Source organism: Rattus rattus, chromosome 3 (assembly GCF_011064425.1).
Source record: "Rattus rattus isolate New Zealand chromosome 3, Rrattus_CSIRO_v1, whole genome shotgun sequence".
Taxonomy (NCBI): Eukaryota; Metazoa; Chordata; class Mammalia; order Rodentia; family Muridae; genus Rattus; species Rattus rattus.
In genome coordinates this window covers 57,602,617-57,622,198 of record NC_046156.1, presented here as the reverse complement: position 1 = coordinate 57,622,198, position 19,582 = coordinate 57,602,617, and the positions used below count along the sequence as shown (strand labels likewise).

The following is a 19,582-nucleotide window of genomic DNA, read 5'->3' as shown; positions in this document are numbered from 1 at the left end:
GAAGAACGGTCAATGTACTCCAGCAAAATCTTTGTCATACTGGGAATGATGAGCTTCCAATTAAAACGTGGGAAGACATTATCAGTTGTGACAGTGACTCTAGGCACAATACACTCCTTACCCTTTTTTTTTTTCTTTTTATACTCCTTACTCTTTTTTTTTTTTTTTTTTTCTTTTTTTTCGGAGCTGGGGACTGAACTCAGGGCCTTGCGCTTGCTAGGCAAGTGCTCTACCACTGAGCTAAATCCCCAACCCCTACACTCCTTACTCTTAAGAAGAGCAAAGGAGAGTCAGTCACCAGAGAGCCAATGGGGGAGGGGGTGGGGCACGTGTCATTCAATAAGAATTCTTTAAAGAGAAAAGAAAAACAAAACCAAAAACAAAACATTCATGTTTCCTATCGACAATCACCACCCCTCCGCCACCACAATTCTACTTTAACATTATGTTCCACATTTTATTTTGTTTTCAAGTTACATTTCAAGAAAAAAGGTCATTTTTTTCTCCACAATATCTCATAATTCCTTGATAAAGCACAGCATATACCATAAACCACTTTCAACCAGATCTCAAGTCTCCAGCTATTGGCTTTGGTTTATTGATGAATGAAATTCTCAGCTCTGCCGATGGGGACTAGACATACACAACTTAGTCCCGTGAGTGAAAATTCAGTCACAAAGAGCACCCTCATGTTTTATCAGTTTGGGGAGCTGACTAAAATCGACACAGTAAGAGACTATCAGCTCAGCTTTCACGTGACTGCTGAGAATCCTGAATGAGAGAGCCTGCAGTCTACCGTAGACTCAGCCAAGGAGAGCGCCTGGATTGTTTCTCATACGCTGGCTGTCCAATCTCAGAGACTGTGCCGAGCTCAAATCCCAAGTGCTAATGTCTGGGAAGTGACGTGTTAGTGACTATCTTAAAAAGATGGTGAGAAGTCACGCTTCCTACTGCATCTCCCCGAGTGGCACTGTACTATGGGTCCTTTTAGGGTTGGCTCATGACAGTCGGTGGACTATTCCAATGGGTACACAAAGAAAAACAGAGTCAGAGCTGAGTCCCCTTTAAAAGCCAAACACCTACATCTAGAAAGAGGCTCTCCTACCTGAGAGCCCCTGCCCTAAATGGGTTCCCACTGTGGAAACCCTCAGGTCTTAAGGTTAGTTACAGGGCAGCCATGTAGGATAAGGCTGACTGTAGGTAACTGGAGGGTGGGCAATGTAATAGTTGTTGAAGTTGCCATCACTGACATAAGGAGCTGGCTGGTAGTAACAGGTGACGTTGGTGGCACTGGGGATGATGTTTTGTTCCGCCAGCACACGCAAGGCCAGGAGAGAGATGAGGTTCAGGGTCTGCCTGCGCTCGTGCCCCATGAGGCACACGGTGCTCTCATTCACGACCCTGCGAAGAATCATGAGGTAGTCGTACTTGCTTCTCTCCTCGTCGGCGAAGTGGTTCTGAAGGTAGGTCTCCAGCTTCCTCTGCTGCTCCAGGATGTCGGGGAAGTCGATGAAAAACCTGGAGCACATGTAGCGCTCCAGAGTCTTGATCTCCTCCTGGTCCGCAGGCCTGAAGTCCCGCACAAGAAGGTTGCTGTACTTAAGAAGACCCCCACCTCGGATCTCTTCAGGGTTCTTGGTGGCGATCAGCCTGTTCTGAAGATGGTCAAAGGCTTCCTCAAAATCCCCGTACATGCTCTCCCCAACCACCGTAGGGTGGAAATGCTCGGAGACGGGGTTACTGGAGCAGTCATAGAAAAAGAGCAAAGAATCTAGGATGATCTGGAAAGAGTCCACGCTGAACTCAAACTGACGCCGGATGGAGTCGACAAACTTGAGCTCCACGTTCCTCCCGTTCTTGTTGGAGAGGGAAATCAGGCTCCAGCGGTCTGTGTCTGTGCAGACCTTCACCAGCTTCTGCACGTAAGCCTCCTTCAGGGTCACGGGGCTGATTTTGAGCTTATTCACGCCCTCTGGCAGAAAGTTCAGAAGGGAGCACAGAACCACATCTCTCACCAGCTGGAATTCTGCCTCTGTGGGAAGAGCCACGTGAAAGATCAGATCCAGATCTTTGCAACCCAAGCCGTTGTCTTTGACCAAAACATGGCCGGCTGCAGAGCCGTTCAGCCGGACGTCCTGCACTTTGATGCCCGCCTCTTCCAGCCGGCTTCGGACAGTCTGGACAATGTCCTTCAGGGTTATCTCCAAGGTTGGAAAGTTGCCACGTCCATGGATGGGTACGACCTCAGTCAGGACCTCATGTAGCCGGCTAACTTGATCCCAGTTGAGCACGCTGAAGGACTCGGAGTCCTTGGTACTGCTGCCCTCCTCTGCCATCTTAGGGGATGTTGTGGCCAGGGAAGCTGAAGAGTAAAGGGTGAGAACCAGTTAGGATTCCAGTGGGCATCAGTGGAGGACTCAGTGCAAAGGCACTGACCTATCTCTGAACAACTTCCAGCAAAACAGCAGTCAACAGTGCCTGCCGCTCTGCACAGCTGGGACCGTGAAACACATTCAAACGCCAAGAAGAACACCCACCAAGGCACGAGCTTCACTCGACAGCAGGGTGGTAAAGCATTGCTTTGCTCTGCATGGGTGCTCTAGCTGCTGCTGGGGCGCTTGACCTATGTGGGGGAGGGGTGAAATGGGCTGTTTTATGTGAAGAACAGCAAACTAATCATGTCATCTAAACAACACTGAAGGACCTCTAATGGCAGAGAGAAATAGAACCTGTATGTTTTACAATTTTCTCTGGTTTCTATAGAAGTTACTTCTGCTTTTAGCTCCCTAACTATATCTTAAACTGTGGTAGATGTTTAAATCCACAATAACCAGTGCAACTCACACACACACACACACACACACACACACACACACACACACACACACACACACACATACATTCTCTCTATCTGTCTATCTGTCTCTCACTTACACACATGCACACATACATTCATACATACATGCACTCTCTCACTCACACACTCACACACACATACATACATATGCACACATGCATGCACACAAACACACATGTATACACACTACTGCTCCATTTGCTCTCCCCAAATAGGCTACATCTCAGCTCTGGAAGACAACCACTTCCTTTTCCTAAATGGCCACAATCTGTCCTACAATAAGTATCATGTCATGTGGGACAGAGTGGAGTTGTTTGTGGGACAATAGCAGTGGTCAAGAAGAAGTTAGATCTACTTTGCAGTGAATATCCTTCTATAAGAATACAAGGCCTTGGGGCAGGAAAACTTCCAAAAGCCTTCCTCAGGAGAGTTCTTTGAAGCTCTTTAAGAGGAATAAAGTTAAACGGAAGACCAGAAGGGAAAGAAAGCACTTCTCATTCCCCACATGATGGAACCACAAAGTTTCCCAATAACTGTGTGTGTACATGCATGTAGCACACTGGGGACTGAAGCCTGGGCCTTGAGCATGCTGGCAAAGTGCCTACCGCTGAGCTACACTTTCATGTGGTACTATGGAAGTATATCTCACTATAAAAGAGATGAAAATGATGAAGCCCTGGAAATCCCAATACATAATAGCAGACATTGGCATCTTAGAAACCCAAATGCTTGTTGATTCCTTTGGATTCAGTGTCATGTAGACAGATACAAAGGCTGAAACAAAGACTTGACACAGTCTTCCAATTTCACCAGGAACGGTTTCCACCCTGCAAAGCTATGTGTGGACAGCATTCAGCCAGCCACAGTCCCATTGTGTGGAAGCCGCTGCTTTTTAATGCACATCAGTACATTCTCCTTGGGCTCCAACATGGATTTCAAGCCTGCCTCAGTCCAGGGATTTGTGGCTGTAACAGTGCCAGGGTACCCAGTAGTCACATGGAGATGAGCTTTTACCGTTCCCATCACAGAGATTGACAACAATACAGGACATGGTTTACACAGCTCTGGTGGAAGGAGGCAGATATAACAGACAGACAAAAGAGAGGCTGTCCTCCTGTTGAGGCCAAAAGGAAAGCACAGAAGTGTTCACTTATGGAGGGGCACAAGATAACAAAGCCATGGTGAGCTGTTGCTAGAACACCAGAGGGGAGGAAAGCGGGTGCAAGGCTGGAGAAAGCAACAATCTGGGGGGTGACAGGAGCCTCTCGAGCCTGTGCAGGAACACAAAAGTTCAGGGACTGTCAATTTGTTCAACTGGAAATGGCCCACCCTTACCCAAGATCGAAGCAGGCTCTGGTGGACTCTCGGGTTGGGTGCCCCTCCGCTTGCTATAGCAGAGCATTTGCAAGGGAAAGATGAAAGAGGCTTTAAAAGCCCACAGCTATTTAGATCATCCTAGCATGGCCTGCCTGTGATGGACAGCCTGAATGCACACCTAACATCTACTGATGCTGGCATTTGCCTTCCAGCCAGATTTGGGACAGCTGGGTTCTCTTTTCTCTGTGCTCACTGTACACTTGGTGGTTCTTTGTCTCCCCCTTTTTTATGAGCGGTGTACAGGAGATACACGCCTGAGCAAATTCAAATGATTTCAGGAAGGCCTTGTGGTTTGAGCCCTGTTTTGAGCCACAGCTAGAAGCTAGACCACCTGGAGTCTGGCGAGGTGGATTTCAGTCAGGCACACTGGTTGAGTTGCTTTGTGCTGTCAGCCACCTGTTGCACTTCCAAGGCTTACACGTTTGACACCATCTCTGAGAAATGTGTTAACAACGTGGTCAACAAGTGAGATGAAAGGAATAATTTTAAGGAAATCTCCAAAAGGACCTCTATGTGGTGCTAAAGTCAGAACTGTTCTAGCACAGGACAGAGGGCTGTCTGTGACCACAGAAAATCCAGAAGCCACCAAAAAGTACACATGTGAAGACTTTCACACAGCTTCATATTGGCAGCAGATTCAAAGTTAAAACCTATGTTAGGCTGGATACGCTGTAAGGTTCACAATAGATGAGGGGCAGAAACAGCCAGAGTGTTCTAAAAAAAAAGGAAATGAGCTCTATCAGCTTGTAATAGAGGGAAGAGGCATACAGATGGGAACTCTGCTATCAGCACAAAAGGATACATTGTTGGGACAGAATTTTTAAATATGTAAATCAAATAATATGCGGATTTACTGTGAAGAAGGAAGCATTCAAAACAATAAAGGAAGTCACGCATGGAGCTCACGCCTAGGATCACTTAAGAGACTGAGATAGGAGAATTGTAAGTTTGAGACTAACCTGGGCTAATAGAGACCCTGACTCAAACAAATGAAAATGCAAACAAATAAAAAAAAAACCCAATCCATAAATAAAAAGGAATAGTGAGGAGGAGGAGGGGAGGGGGAGAAGAAGATTTGGAATATATATATAATACATATATATATTTTATATATATATATATGATGATCCCCAACCTTAAAATTATTTTCATTGCTACTTCATAGCCCACCACAGTGGCAAAGCTTAATCTCATGTGGGACAGCAGATAGCTCTGATGTACAGCCCTAGGCTCCTTGAAGAACTATGTAAGACTCAACTTTATTTTTATTAGATATATTTCTTTACATATATTTTAAATGTTATTTCCCTTCCCAGTTTCTGTTCATAAGTGTCCATCCCCTTCCCTCCCCCTCCCCCACACGGGTATTCCCCCCATACATCCCCCTTACTACTCCCCCATATTCCCCTGCACTGGGGGTCCAACCTTGGCAGAACCAAGGGCTTCCCCTTCCACTGGTGCCCCAACAAGTCTATTCTCTGCTACATATGCAGTTGGGAGCTCTGGGTCTGTCCATGTATAGTCTTTCAGTAGTGGTTTAGTCCCTGGAAGCTCTGGTTGGTTGGCATTGTTGTTCTTATGGGGTTGCAAGCTCCTTCACCTCTTTTAATACTTCCTCTAATCCCCTCCAAGGGGGTCCTATTCTCAGTTCAGTGGTTTGCTGCTAGCATTGACCTCTGTCTTGGGTATGCTCTGGATGTGTCTCTCAGGAGGATCTATATCCAGTCCCTTTCTGCATGCAATTTTTAACTTCATCAATCTTATCTAGTTTTTGGCATGTGTGTGTGTGTGTGTGTGTGTGTGTGTGTGTGTGTGTGTGTGTGTGTGTGTGTGTGTGTATATATATATATATATATATATATACGTATATATATATACATATATATATATGGGCAACATGTGGGGCAGGCTCTGAATAGCCATTCCTTGAGTTGCTGCTCTAAACTTTGCTTCTATATCCCCTACTATGGATAGTTTCCCCCCTAGTCATCAGGGAAATGCAAATCAAAACAACCCTGAGATTTCACCTCACACCAGTCAGAATGGTTAAGATCAAAAACTCTGGCAACAGCAGATGCTGGCGAGGATGTGGAGAAAGAGAAACACTCCTCCATTGTTGGTGGGATTGCACACTGGTACAACCATTCTGGAAATCAGTCTAGAGGTTCCTCAGAAAATTGGACATTGCACTACCTGAGGACCCAGCTATACCTCTCTTGGGCATATACCTAAAAGATGCTCCAACATACAACAAAGACACATGCTCCACTATGTTCATAGCAGCCTTATTTATAATAGCCAGAAGCTGGAAAGAACCCAAATGCCCTTCAACAGAGAAATGGATACAAAAAATGTGGTACATCTACACAATGGAGTACTACTCAGCTATCAAAAAAATGACTATGAAATTCATAGGCAAATGGATGAAACTAGAAAGTATCATCCTGAGTGAGGTAACTCAATCACAGAAAAGCACACATAGTACACACTCATTGATAAATGGATATTAGCCAAAAAGCTCGAATTACCCAAGATGCAATCCACAGACCACAGGAAGTTCAAGAAGAAGGATGACCAAAATGCGGAAGACTCAACTTTTAAGTTCCGTTATCTGTTCTGCTTCTACCCCTTCTCCTCTGATGTTCAGTATAGTTGCAAGGATGCACAGAGATCTTCATAAAGCTGAGAGCATACATCACAGCAGAAGAGGGATAAATGATTTAACAGTGCCTGCTCTGTGTGTAAGAATATAAAAAATGCATGCTTGTGATCACAAGTGGTAAAGGGTAAAACTCTACATGCAAAACTCTGTGCCTAAACATAACTCCATCTGAACAAAGCATCATCATCAGTTTGGGGTGGATGTGGAAAAGAAAATGCCTTTTATACCCTTTGGACTTGGATGTATTCACAGATAGAAATTTAAAATCTCATAACCCACATTCTAACATCTTTCTCTTATGAGAATTCTACTCATCAGCCCCTGAATTAAACTTCTTCAGTGCCTCCCTGCCTCATTTCCACATCCGTGCATCAAATAAATCAAATGTATTTGGAAGCTTTCCCTCCTCCTTTAAACATTGAGCTCTGCAGGGGATGCAGGGAAGAGGAGGATTTCCCTCTGGAAGGTCTTTCATCAAGTTTCTACCTAACATACTTTAAAAATAAAAAAGACATCCACTGCTTATGTTAAAAGAAAAACTCAAAATACCAGGTCTGCCCATCTCCCCATGACTTGACTATGCAATGCTCAGTATCAAAGCACATTTGCAACAGTTTCCAAGGCAGCTACTTCTCACTTCAGACCAAACAAAAAGCTGCCTCTGATGCCCTCTCTCCCTCTGTGATGCCCTCTCTCCCTCTGTGATGCCCTCTCTCCCTCTGTGATGCCTCTCTCCCTCTGTGATGTCCTCTCTCCCTCTGTGATGCCCTCTGGCTGATTACTGGCTACAAGTGCAAGAACTTCTTTCTTTTTTAAAGGCAGTAAGTAGGCTTAGAAATTCAAGATTCTATGTTGGCTTCCTCCATAACAACTTCTTAGGATGTAAGTATGAAGAGTGGAATAAATTTCGGGGGGGAGGGGAGAAATGGAGTCCATCAAAAGCATAGGACGTGGGTTGATGCCACAATCATAGCATGGTTTTAGTTCTCCCAATTCACCATAATCCAAGCAGGACAAAGCCAAGCTGACCCAAATGCATTTATAAATTTAGGCAATATACCTATGAAATCCTTGGCTCATTAGAAAAGCATAAGTTAATAAGATTATTTGGCAGGGATGGTCTTGTTGAAGAGATGGCTTAGCGGTTAAGAATGTGTGGTGCTCTTGCAGAAGACCTGAGAACAGATATTAACACCTACGGTGAGTGGTTCACAGCCATCTGTACGTCAAATTCCAGGGGATCTAAGGCCTTCCTCTGGCTTCCCAGGATGCCTGTACTCACGTCTATAGACCCACACATACAGAGACACATACATATACACATAATTAAAAATAAATTTCTAAATATATAAAAATACAATTGTTATAATGCAAATGCATATCCCTGCATTTCTTCAACATTGTTTTTGTAAGAATAAATGCAATTTACAGCCCTTGGTGGTTAGATAACACACCAGACCTTAGTTCAACAGTTTCCATTTTAATTAACTGCTTTAAATCAACACTTATGTAACTCCCACACAAAAGAATCACACGAAACATGCATGATCAGCTCATGAAAGGCCCTGGCCCAAGGCAAATTCTAGTTAGCAGAATTAACACAACAGGGGCAAGGAAACAAATTAACTTGAAGTCCGGTAAAGTCAATGTTTGAGGAACAGTTCTGCTTGCTTCTACACAGAGGGAGTCAGCAAAGGTGGGTCCAGAACTGGTCACTGGTTTAAGCTGAAGCTCACTTCCTGGAGCCTGTCATCCACACCAGAGGGAACTGAGCAATGCTTTTTCCTGCCTCTCTTGTAGGTTTAAGAATGAAGAGAGGAGCCATTGCTTCTCATTCCCCTTGGTGGCAGAATTCCCTTTCGCCGTTCCTGAACGCTCTCTTTTTAAAAATGTGCGTCTTCCTCATAAAGCTTTCAGGTTGGGCTAAGTGCCATTCATGGGCAAGAACCAAGCCTGGGCACAGACCCGAGGCTTCTCAGTGAAATATGGGCATGGAACAAAGACATCCCCAGCCAGGGCAAGGGCTCCTGTCTGTTTATCTTCTGCACAAACTCGTTTCCCCTGTGGACAAGAGGACTCTAGACATAAGGAGACTTAAAACCCTGGACATTTAGGTAGAAGTAAAAGTGACTGAGAGTAATGTTCACCATACACCACGCTGCCTCTCATCTCAGTGACCCAAGGAAGGGAAAACCACAGGTCAAGCTTGTTTCTTTTTTTTTTTTTAAAGATTTATTCATTTATTATTATATAAGTACACTGTAGCTGTCTTCAGACACACCAGAAGAGGGCATCAGATCTCATTACAGATGGTTGGGAGCCACCATGTGGTTGCTGGGAATTGAACTCAGGACCTCTGGAAGAGCAGTCGGGGCTCTTAACCGCTGAGCCATCTCTCCAGCCCCCGTCAAGCTTGTTTCTTATTCATCATAAAGTATGGGGTAAACGGTGTGTAAAACCAAAGGAAATAGCACACAGAAGCCACTGCTGTAATCAATTCCCAGGTAACCTTCACAAGCCAAGTTCCCCCCATCCCCAATTTAAACAGTATGGTTCATAAAAGCCCAGGACCTTGTCCCTGGAGCCAAGGTCCTAATACTTGGAACTGTTGACTCCTCCCTCAAAGGGCCCTGGAGGGCAGGAGGTTAGGGGACACCAGGGAACAGAGGTCAAAGCCCACGAGTGCACTAGATAACCTCTTCTTATTGCTACTTAGACAAGTATTTCTAGAACAAAAAGTTAGTGGTTCTAACCACAGGGGGAAAAAAAAAAAAACAAAAAACCAAGCTGCCTTCTAACTCTGACCATGGCTCCTCACCCACATATTGTCTCCTGTTTGAGTGGATCACACTTCACTGCCTGCTCTAGAACCAAAGTATTTAGGCCCAAAAGCCTCCAATGTGGCTTAGTGGTAGCTGTCACAGAGACCCTGGAAATCACTCACAGACCACCATGTCTGGGAAGTCCCACTTCTCAAAGAGGCTGAACACCTGTGGTTTCAAACAAATATCCTCCAGTCAGTCCCACTCTGCTTCCCACAAGGTAACTTCTACCCATTTCACAGAAAGCCAGACAGGTACTGACAAAGGCACGGTCCCCTGGGGCTGCTTTTCATAACAGGAGCCACTACAGCTGTGGCTAGAAAACAAGAAATGCACCTGGGTGCTCAGCCTCAGGACCTCATCCCAGACAGGCAACAAGACAATGATGTCAAGGGCTCTATGTCTGACGGGTCTGGTTTCTATATAAGCAGTACAGGGTAGGCAAGATGGCTCAGCGGGTAAAGGCACTTGCTGCCAAGCCTCATGATCCAGAACGTACATGGTGGAAGAACCGACTCTCACAGGTTGCCCTCTGACCTCCACACGCATGCTCTACTGTAAATAAATATGTAAGGGTCCTTGACATCCCTACAGAGGAGATGCTGTTTCCACTCATTTCAGGGGCGGACACTGTGGAAGCAAGAGTGGAAGCATACTGCAAACTGTCCAAGGACACACTGCTGCCCACGACAGGAATAGGACTGAAAAGGCTGTCCCTCCAGTGGGTAAGCAGGTAGAGAGCTGTGGTGTATTACGGAGTGGGAGGAGACTTTCAGAGGAGCTAGCTGTTCCGGTGGCCATGGGAGGGGGTGGCACTAAGTAGAAGGAACAGGGGAAAAAGCACGGAGGTGTTTTAATCAGAGGGTGCAGAGAATTCTGACCCACTAGAGTGAGGCAAGACCAGATGGCAGGTGCTAAAGGCTGGGCAGACACGTGTAGAGCATGTCAGGACAGAAACTGCTCCGCTAGATATATCCAAGCTCACTGGAGCTACCGGAATGGCAATAGTAAGTATGGTTACACTAGGAGTTAATGCTTCGAAGAAGGCGGCCTATGGGTGCTCCAAGATCCAGGCTAAGTTGGGGCTGGAGGGTGGGCAATGTTAGAGATGAGAAGCCAGTTCAGAAGAACAGAGAAGTGGAAGGAGCCAGCCAATCAGATGATCTGAAAAGGACTGAGAGGCTTCAGTAATGGCAGAAGATTTGTCAGCACTGGGTGGGGCATCAGTTACAGGATAAATAACCAGTAGGATGTCCTTTGGTGACTGGGGGGATCAGGAGTGTTGGTCAATGATAAAGCAACAGGACTAAAGAAAGCTTCTCTACAGCTGAGAGGGCAAAGCATCCAGGATCTGCTGAGCAAAGGGAGGTATATTTATAGAGAGTTACCAGCCCCCCAAGGGCTAGCCTGGGACATACCTGAAAACAGAAACAACCTAGGACAGACCACAAAGGCCACCCAACCACAGATAAGACATCTGTCACTTCCCGCACACCCATGCAGTTTGACTTAAGAGTCTTTGACCTGAGGGAAAAGAGCCAGATCCCAGGTGTGCATGGACATGCATTTGGACATCTCCATGTGTGTGCACTTATGAGATAAGAAGTTGTGTTACTAAGTTGAGTGCTCCAGAACTGAGGGGCATCCCAGGCTTCAGCCAAGGTCTTTGAATGACATAAAAAGCCAGCAGCTGAGAAGTGAAGAATGAAGCCAGGGTTGAAGTGGATTTGGCCTTCGGAAGAGATGTCCTCCCTCCTTCCCTTCCTGTAGCTCTGGAATCATAAAGGCCTGAAGTTATCTAAGGCCTCAGGTAACAGAGAAGCCCCCTTAGTCTGTTGGCTTCCAGCCCCTCATCGCAGCCTGGATTCCCAACAGTGAAGAGTCACTGCACAGCCCCCAAGCACAGTTAGACAGTCCAGCCATCAGACACACTCGTGTGTGCTTCAAGTATACAGAAAAGTCCAGATGAGGAAGCCCAGTGGGATTAGATAAACAAGTGCCTTACTGTTTTTAAAGGCAATAAAGAATATTCTACAAACCTTTCTCCCAATACGCCATTGTGATAATTACTCTACGTTGTCGACCTGAGGGCTGCAGACTCATCTTTGTAACACATCTCTGGCTATGTCTGAGGTGTCTGAGAGAGCCTTTCCAGGGAGGTTCAACTGAGGTGGGAAAAGACCTACCAAGAATGTTCACAGCATCTCCCTACAGGTTGGGTCTGGGATTGAATAAGGAGAAGAAAGCAAGCTGAGGACCAGGGTTCATCTCTCCCTGCTTTCTAACTAGAACTCGCTCTCCTACTGCTGTACCCCCCTGCCATGCTCAGGCACCGTAAAGCTGTGAGCCGAAACACACCCTTCTGTCAGGTGTTTCTCATACCCACAGGTAACACAGCCCTATTTACAATTAACCCATCCAAATGCCCACCACCCATTCTACCCCAGCTCACGAGAGCTGTCCCTGGCCAGAAAACTGTGCCCAGAGAAGACATGTCGACGACATCAGCGAGACACCAGCCTTCACAGATGTCCTTTTCTCACTTTTGGCCTCCTTCACATTCAGCCGGAGCCCTCGGTCTATTTTCTCAGGATTATCAGGAGCCATTTCACATGGATGTTTACCAAAGGCAAAAAGTTTGGTCAGTTTCCCACGGCAGAGGCCCTGGGGCATAGAAAGGGAGGGGGCTGCCTTGCTGTGTGCCAAGATTCTCACACACACCCCCTCCCGATACCAATACCCAGTAGTTATCAGTAACTGTGTCCTGTGCAGACACTACCTGAACAGAGCTCCAAACAGAAAGCTGCTTCCTACCTCTCAAAGTAGGATGCCTAAGCAAGTGTGGGGTGGGGAGATAATACTGGAAGGAGTCATGCTGTGACTTCAAAAGCACAGAACAGAATCAAAACACTGGGGTGGGTATTCCAATAGGCATGGCTCAAAGTGTAAATAGTCAAGAGAACACCCCGAAGTCATTGCGGATGTAAGTGTTAATGCTGTCAGAATGCAGACACTATGGGTTAGCAGCACGGCAGAAAGCCCCTGAGCGTTTCCCCCCAAGGTGTCAACAGGAAGCCTTGACTGCACAAATTGAACTAGAAATGTAATGGTTGCCACAGCATGCATTTCTAAGTCAGACATTACTGCTATGAACTCACACAAAGGGCTCCCCGAACAGGGGCCAGTCCTTTTTTGTTTTAGAGGTGGACTGGACTGAAAACAAACTAGGAGACTGTGTAGAGGAGGACTGGGCCACATTCCTCAGGTTTATTTCAACGGCTGTATCACCATCCAGTTCTCCAGCTGAGAGCCTTGAAAAACCTTCAGCCTGTACAAGTGTCTCCAAGTCCTGCCTCGTCACTAGTAGCATCCCTGGGTCTTATCAAGAAAGGGACCAGCAACACTTAGCTCTCAGATGCAGTACTTATCAGGGTAAGACATGTATACACACCCCATTCACAAATGTCTAAGAGCAAGCTGGCCTCTGTTTCAGGGCTGTTGGGAACTACATGTCATCCACTCAGGGTAGGGGCATTAAGGTAGCAGGTGGCAGACCTCTAAGCATAGGAACAGGCAGAGAGAAACATGCTAAACTTGAATACATCATGGAGGGGTGCATTACATGGAGAAATAAATCCACAGAACAATATTTACACGGACACTGACTTTCTAAGAGGTGGTGTCCTACCAGCACAGAGCCTCATGAGTCACTCCAGCTCACCAGACTGTCACTAGAGATCTCCGGGACATCTTCGCCTTGATGGCTCACTCCTCTTGCGTGTTTGTTTGAATTTTTAATTGTTGGTAAGTTCTCACTAATGACAAATGATTGGCAAACTTCTAACTGTTAATAAAATTCAGCCCTAGTCCCCTGACAATCTCAGATTTCACCTCCTTGTCTTCCAGCCATTTTCTAAGGAAAAAAACTACTAAATCAGGAGCAAGGAACAGGACGCAAACATCCTGGGGTCCTTAATGTTTTTTGTTTTGTTTTGTTTGTCTTTTGTTCTCTGTCTTTTGGGTTTTGTTTGTTTGCTTGCTTTGGTTTTCATTTTTAAGGGGTCAAGTCTGCCTCGCAGGATGAATGCTCACCAGAAAGTCAGTGTGATGGCTGAGCCGCCTCTCCTTTGCTCAGACACCCAACCCTACTGTGTTTTAAGCACTCTCCTGGGACTCTGTGACCTGAGGGCAGGAGACAGAGATCCCTGGCCACACAGAGCGTACAGCCTATATATTCTCTCCTGTAACTCTGGATAGCTTACTATTGCTTCTCACACAGAGAGAACCAGGATTTGAGGGTAAAACACATGCGCGTATTGGCCAGACTTGAACCACCTAGTACAGTAGCCGCAAGCTTAGAAAGGTAGAAGGTCCAAACAGAAGTGCATAGTATGTACAAAAGACAGCACAGACCCCCAAGGCTTGATCTAATGGATGTAATCTGTTTTACATCTTCTTGCACTGATTGCTAACATAGTTTAACAGACAAGTTGATTTACTGTTTAAATGGTTTCATGTCTCTGAGACAGCAGTGATTCTGTCTGCTACATAGATGACAGTAAAGAAATGAAGTAGCCAAGGGGGTCTGCCAGGATCAGTGCCCAGGTGTCCCCCAGAGAAGGGTCCGCCTACAAGAGGCAAGGAAGCAAGCACAAAGTCTACAACAGTCTGGAATGGGACACAGCAGCAGCAACAGCAGTGCCGGCTTCTAGATGAGCAACCCAGAGCAAACAGCCGTGTGTCCTAACTGTACTCTTTTCTCTACATCCCCATAGTCCACACACAGCTAGCACCAGCGCCTCAGGCAGCTGTGGAATCCTGATGCGGATCTCTATGACAAAGAGGGGCAGGCGTCACCACAGCACACGGAGGGTCAGAGACACGCAGCCAGGCCACACAGAAGGTACCTGGCCTCACCCTGTAAGGCCAAGGGTAGAAGCTAAGGAATACTGGGTGGGAGGAGGGGATGGCTCATGATCCCTGGGAATTTTTCAGTTTTCGTGATAGGGGCCAGATGGGGAGACAATGGGAGATGGCGAAACAATGACAACAACAAACCCCTTCAGCTCAATATTAAAAATTTTAAATTAAAATAAAAACAAGAAAATGTGCAAAACAAAAAGCCCATATAACATACTGGAGCAGACAGATGCGGGGTAAGGCAGTCCTCTCAGATGAGAGGTCAGTCAGAGCCTGCACAGAGGTCAGAGGGGAAGGGACTATATGTTCAGTTTTTTTTCTCCAAATATCTAAGTCTGTATTTTGCACGGCAAAGAAGGACAGTTAAGGAAGACCTGGCCATGGAGCATCAAGGAAAGCATCAGGAAATAACAATCTTAGAAGAAGGCAGAGAGTCCTCAGAGATGGGCAGTTCCTGGGCGCTTACTCTAGTGCTCCAGGCACAAAGGACTGAGCATTGGCCAGAGATAGGGAGGCTTGCTGATGCTCTCATCTAGCTCCTGTCCACAGTCCCCTCTAAACCAGGTCAGCGAGGACATCGAGAAACAAAAAAGTCAAAACAGAAGAGTCAGCAGAGCTAGCAGCTGAGTGAACACGGGAGAGAGAAAGGCTGAGTGAGCGAGCAGGGGCTGGGAGATCAGAGGCTGAGAGAGCAGGGGCTGGGAGGGCAGGGGCTGGGAGAGCAGGGGCTGGGAGGGCAGGGGCTGGGAGAGCAGGGACTGGGAGGGCAGGGGCTGGAAGAGCAGGGGCGGGGTGGGTGGAGGTGCTCGGGTAGGGCTAGAAGCTGGCCGCTTTAGGAGTTTCAGCTGTCGATCAATTTGCAGGCACCTTGTTCCTCAGCTCCAAGCCTATGCTGCAGAGGCTTCACTGAAAAGATGATCAGGAAACCATCCAGCCTTTTAAATCTGGCGCTACTGACACAAAAAGCCCCATCTGGTCCTCTGGTCCAGCAGGATAGCTACTTCAACCATGCTTCCTTCTCTGCAAGGAACAGCAGGCAGCCCCCAGCAGAATGTGCATTCACATGATAGATGTGCCATGCATGCACTTTTTAGGCAGGGGTGAGGACTCTGGAGTGACCACAAACCCCACTTTTCTGGGGTCCATGTGCAAGGACAACTGAGAGAAAAACAAGTTCTTCAAGTTTATCATAAAGCCAGGCCAGCTCTCTCACCTCTAAAGTTCTTCCACAGGCCTTTCGCATACCATTCCTTTGGCCTCTCTGGCACCTGGCACCAAACACCACCTAGGAAGCACTTTCTGACTCAACCACCATTATCCAAGAAAAAAGGACCACCCAATTTAAGGACCCACAGTGGGAAATGTTCTGAAACCACTGGACAACCTTACACACACTGCTGCTTCGTGTCAGCAATTACTTCTTCTTATTAAGGGCTTTGTCCCTGTTGTTTCAAAAAGCTCTGCAAACACTTCAAGAACAAGCTACCAGGGCCCAGCTGTACAGAATATTAATGTGAAAAAGTCCAGAAGATTCCCTTACAGAGTTATGTGAAGATGTTTTCTATAAACCTTTTGAACTCTAAGCTTCCTTTCGATGAATGCATCCAATCAAAAGGTTTCAAAGAGGGAGAAACCTTGGGTTCAAGAAATTAGGAGGTCAGCTTTACTCTTGCCTCAAGTAGCTTTAAACTCATGGAGCACACCTTTAAATATGGAGGGGCTGGTGTCATAATACAATTTCAACAGCTACAGTCAAAACAGCGGGATGGTAGAGGGCATCTCCCCATATTGCCCGTTACCTCATTGATGAGAAAAAGGAACAGACCAGTCTTAGTCCAAGAAACACCTCATTCTGCCTCACCACCTATTAATTGAGAGGGGGGAGGGGAGGGAGGGAGAGGGAGAGATCGCTTTCAGGAGGACAGGGAAGATAAACCCCTAAACATCATCTTAACTCAACACATCTCTGCTTCTATGGTTTTTCTTAGTAACATAGGCTGCCCTTCTTCCATGGCTGACTCTGAGACAGTACAGCATAGAAGAGAGAAGAAGGCAGGGTACTACTTAGTGGATGGAGCTGGGCAGGAGGCAGAGAGGGAGGAAAGGAAGGAAGGAAACATTCAATGCGGCGTTCCCATTTTGTCACAGCTGAGCCTAGCTAATAGTACAACAGGGCACAACAGCCCACTTTTAAATTGCCTTCATTGCTGAGAGGTTCCCGGACTTTCCGATGGGCAGTGCAAGGCAAGTGTAATCTGCCTGGCCTTGGACTTAGCATGCAGGCTAAGCGTGTGCCCGACTGGGAGCCCACTGGGGCTGGGGGAGACGTCCAGGCTGAAAATTCTGCAGAAAGCTTGGGAGCTATGCGTGCAGCAGAACTGGAAAAGCTGAAGAGTGAGCTCTTGGCACTCCACTCACACTCAGACCAACAGGGCCAAGAGCCAAGTCCTCCCTTCTGAGTTCACAAACCTAATCTCTAGATACAAGGTAGGTATTATGGGAGAAACTCAGCCTAAAGAGTGTGACTGTTTGTTCTAGGTGCACACACTAAAGTCACTCATAAAACTTCGGGACCTTTCTTTTGGTAACTGTCTAGAGATCGCTGAACAACCCCCACAATTTTAATGACAGTCATCGACATCCTGTGCAGATACTGGGACAAGTATTCCACACATCGAACTCATCCTTCTAAAAGTTCCTATCGTGTGAACTCCTAAACCAAACCATCTCTTCAGTTAGGATACTAAGCGCTCCATCCTCACAAACAAGGACTGCAGAGGACAGGGCCACTGCTGGTCCAGCTGCAGCAGGGAGAGAAAAGTGGCCCTTCTTTACTCCTCACCCCACACCCTTCAACTGCGGGGTAAAATGTGGAAAAACAATCACACCTCTAGTGACTTCCAGCTCGCTCGGGAGAATTCTTGGTAAGCTCTCCTACCACCCTCTTGGCTGCCTGGCTAGCTTTCTGGCTCCCTCGCTGCCTTGCCAAGCAAATTACAGTGGAAGTTGTTGTAGCCAGCAATGGCCACCGTCACCCTCCTTCCCAGGGTAGCTGGGGCAGCTGGGGGTCTAATTTAGGAGAATCTGAACATTTTAACTTTACTTTCAGAATACCAAACTCGTCATAATTCAAAGGATTATATATATAGCTATTCTTAATAAATCAGTAAGTCTACTAAGTCTTTCGTTGTAAGCACTTTAATCCTCGAATTGAGAGGGGAGGGGCTTAAGACTTAGGAATTGATCAGGACTTTCTGAAGGGTTTCTCCACATTAAAGGGAAGAGGGGAGAAAGGGACCCAGAGCACCTAGGTATGACAATCGACGCCGGTGGAAGTTTTGCGTTCTTGAAAAACCAGGCATTTCCTCATCAGGACTTTGAGGTAGCCTGCCTGCCTGCCCGTCCGCCAGTGCTAGGTGTAAAGGCTACCAGCTGGCACTGCAGGTTCCTTAACTCTTTCTATGGAAAAGGGCTATCACCCTCCTCGCAGACGCTCGGGACGATCCGGGAGCCGCGCCTCTAAGCCACCAACAGCACCGCTATCAGAGTCAACTGACTGACTGCATGGCTTTCAGCCTACGCAGTAAGCGACTTTCGATACCCAAAGGGGAGGAACCAGGTCTCACAGCCGCCGTATTCTCGAGAAGTTTCCGAGAGACGCACAGCTTCGATCATTTGACCACGCGCGGTACCCACAGTTCCAAATAGAGAAGGATCTCAGCCGCCATCCTGGGCACTGAGCCCAGGGAACTGCCCTCCCCTCTCCGGCCAGGCTTTAGCCCCCGACCGCAGCGTCTTCATCTACGCCGCCAAAACCGCGGGGTTCAAAATCGCCCGGGTTCCGGGCTCCGTGTGCGCGCCACAGGGGCGCAGCTCAGAGCTAGAGTACCGACTAGCAGAAGCAGGGAAAGAGCCACCTACACAACTGCCGCCGGGCCAGCAGGAACTCGCCCAAGTTTCCCAAAGCCCGACCGCAGTCTCCGAAAAGTTTGCGCTCCTTTACAGAGGTAAGCCTGCGTCAGGGACGCGGGAGCCGGACGGGTCCTGACACCTGTCGGCTTCTAGCCTCCATCTCCCGGGCACCCCACTAGGCTCTGCGGGGACCCACCCGGAGCCAGAGTGCGTGGCTCCCCACCGGAGGACCGCAGCAGCATCCTCCCACCTGTGGAGGAGGGGAGCGTGGACTTACCTGGGCGTTGGAAGAGGAGGTGACTGAAGCAGGTGGTTGGCGTGGGCAGCCCCCAGCAGGAGCCGTGCGGAGACTTAGGCCCCCAGACAGCTGCGGCGAGTGAGCGGTCCGGCCGCCGCCCCCTCCGATCTTAACCGGCCTGACCACTCCCCCGCGCCTCCCCGCCCCTGCCCCCGCCCCGCGGCCGGCCTCCCGGGGGAGCCAGGGCGGGGCGCGACGGCCGAGGCCCCGAGGGATCCTTGCGCCCCGCGCTGACGGCGGGGGGCTGGACGAACGCTGCCCTCTGATTGGCTTCCCGGGTCAATGGTTGCCGAGAGACAAGTAAACCTCCCGCGGCGCAAAGGGGCGGGGTGACCAAGAGGCAGCGTTGCGCAGGCGCAATAGAGAGACGGGTTGTGGGCGCTGAACTAACTTTGGGCGTGAGGGGACAGTTTCCCTCTGTCCTCTCCGCTCCTCTCTACCTTCAGCCTCCCCTCGCCTGGACTCTTCTCCCCTCTACCCAACTTCCTGCTGGGTGCTCTTCTTTCAAAGTTTTAGGCGCTCTTCGCCCTAGTGCTCTCTGGTTTCCGGGATCCCGGAGTGGAAGCCCACGCTTGCCTCGCTCGGTGTTTGTGAAGTCGGAAAACTCTTAAGTGGGCCTTGGAAATCTTTCTGGTTACTCGAGCAAATTGGCTGGAGGTGAGGTCGTGGTCCTGGGGGAAAGGAAGCAGCTGATTCTCTGGCCGCGGGGACACCTGTGTGCAGTTGGCAGCCCT

At 47.9% G+C, this 19,582-nt stretch overlaps 1 protein-coding gene across 1 annotated transcript; it reads right to left on the bottom strand.

Moving 5' to 3' along the window:
* Window positions 1-142: 142 nt before the first annotated feature.
* Window positions 143-19,060, bottom strand: Tent5c (terminal nucleotidyltransferase 5C). Its single transcript, XM_032897630.1, has 2 exons — window positions 18,828-19,060; window positions 143-2,362 (listed from the first exon to the last, which is right to left on the bottom strand). Exon 2 carries the CDS (start codon window positions 2,334-2,336, stop codon window positions 1,161-1,163), a length of 1,176 nt encoding a protein of 391 aa, XP_032753521.1. The 5' UTR covers window positions 2,337-2,362; window positions 18,828-19,060; the 3' UTR covers window positions 143-1,160.
* Window positions 19,061-19,582: the final 522 nt, after the last annotated feature.

What these genes read in the sequence shown, in the direction of transcription:
- Tent5c (XM_032897630.1), bottom strand. Translation starts at nt 2,336, where the DNA reads ATGGCAGAGGAGGGCAGCAGTACCAAGGACTCCGAGTCCTTCAGCGTG.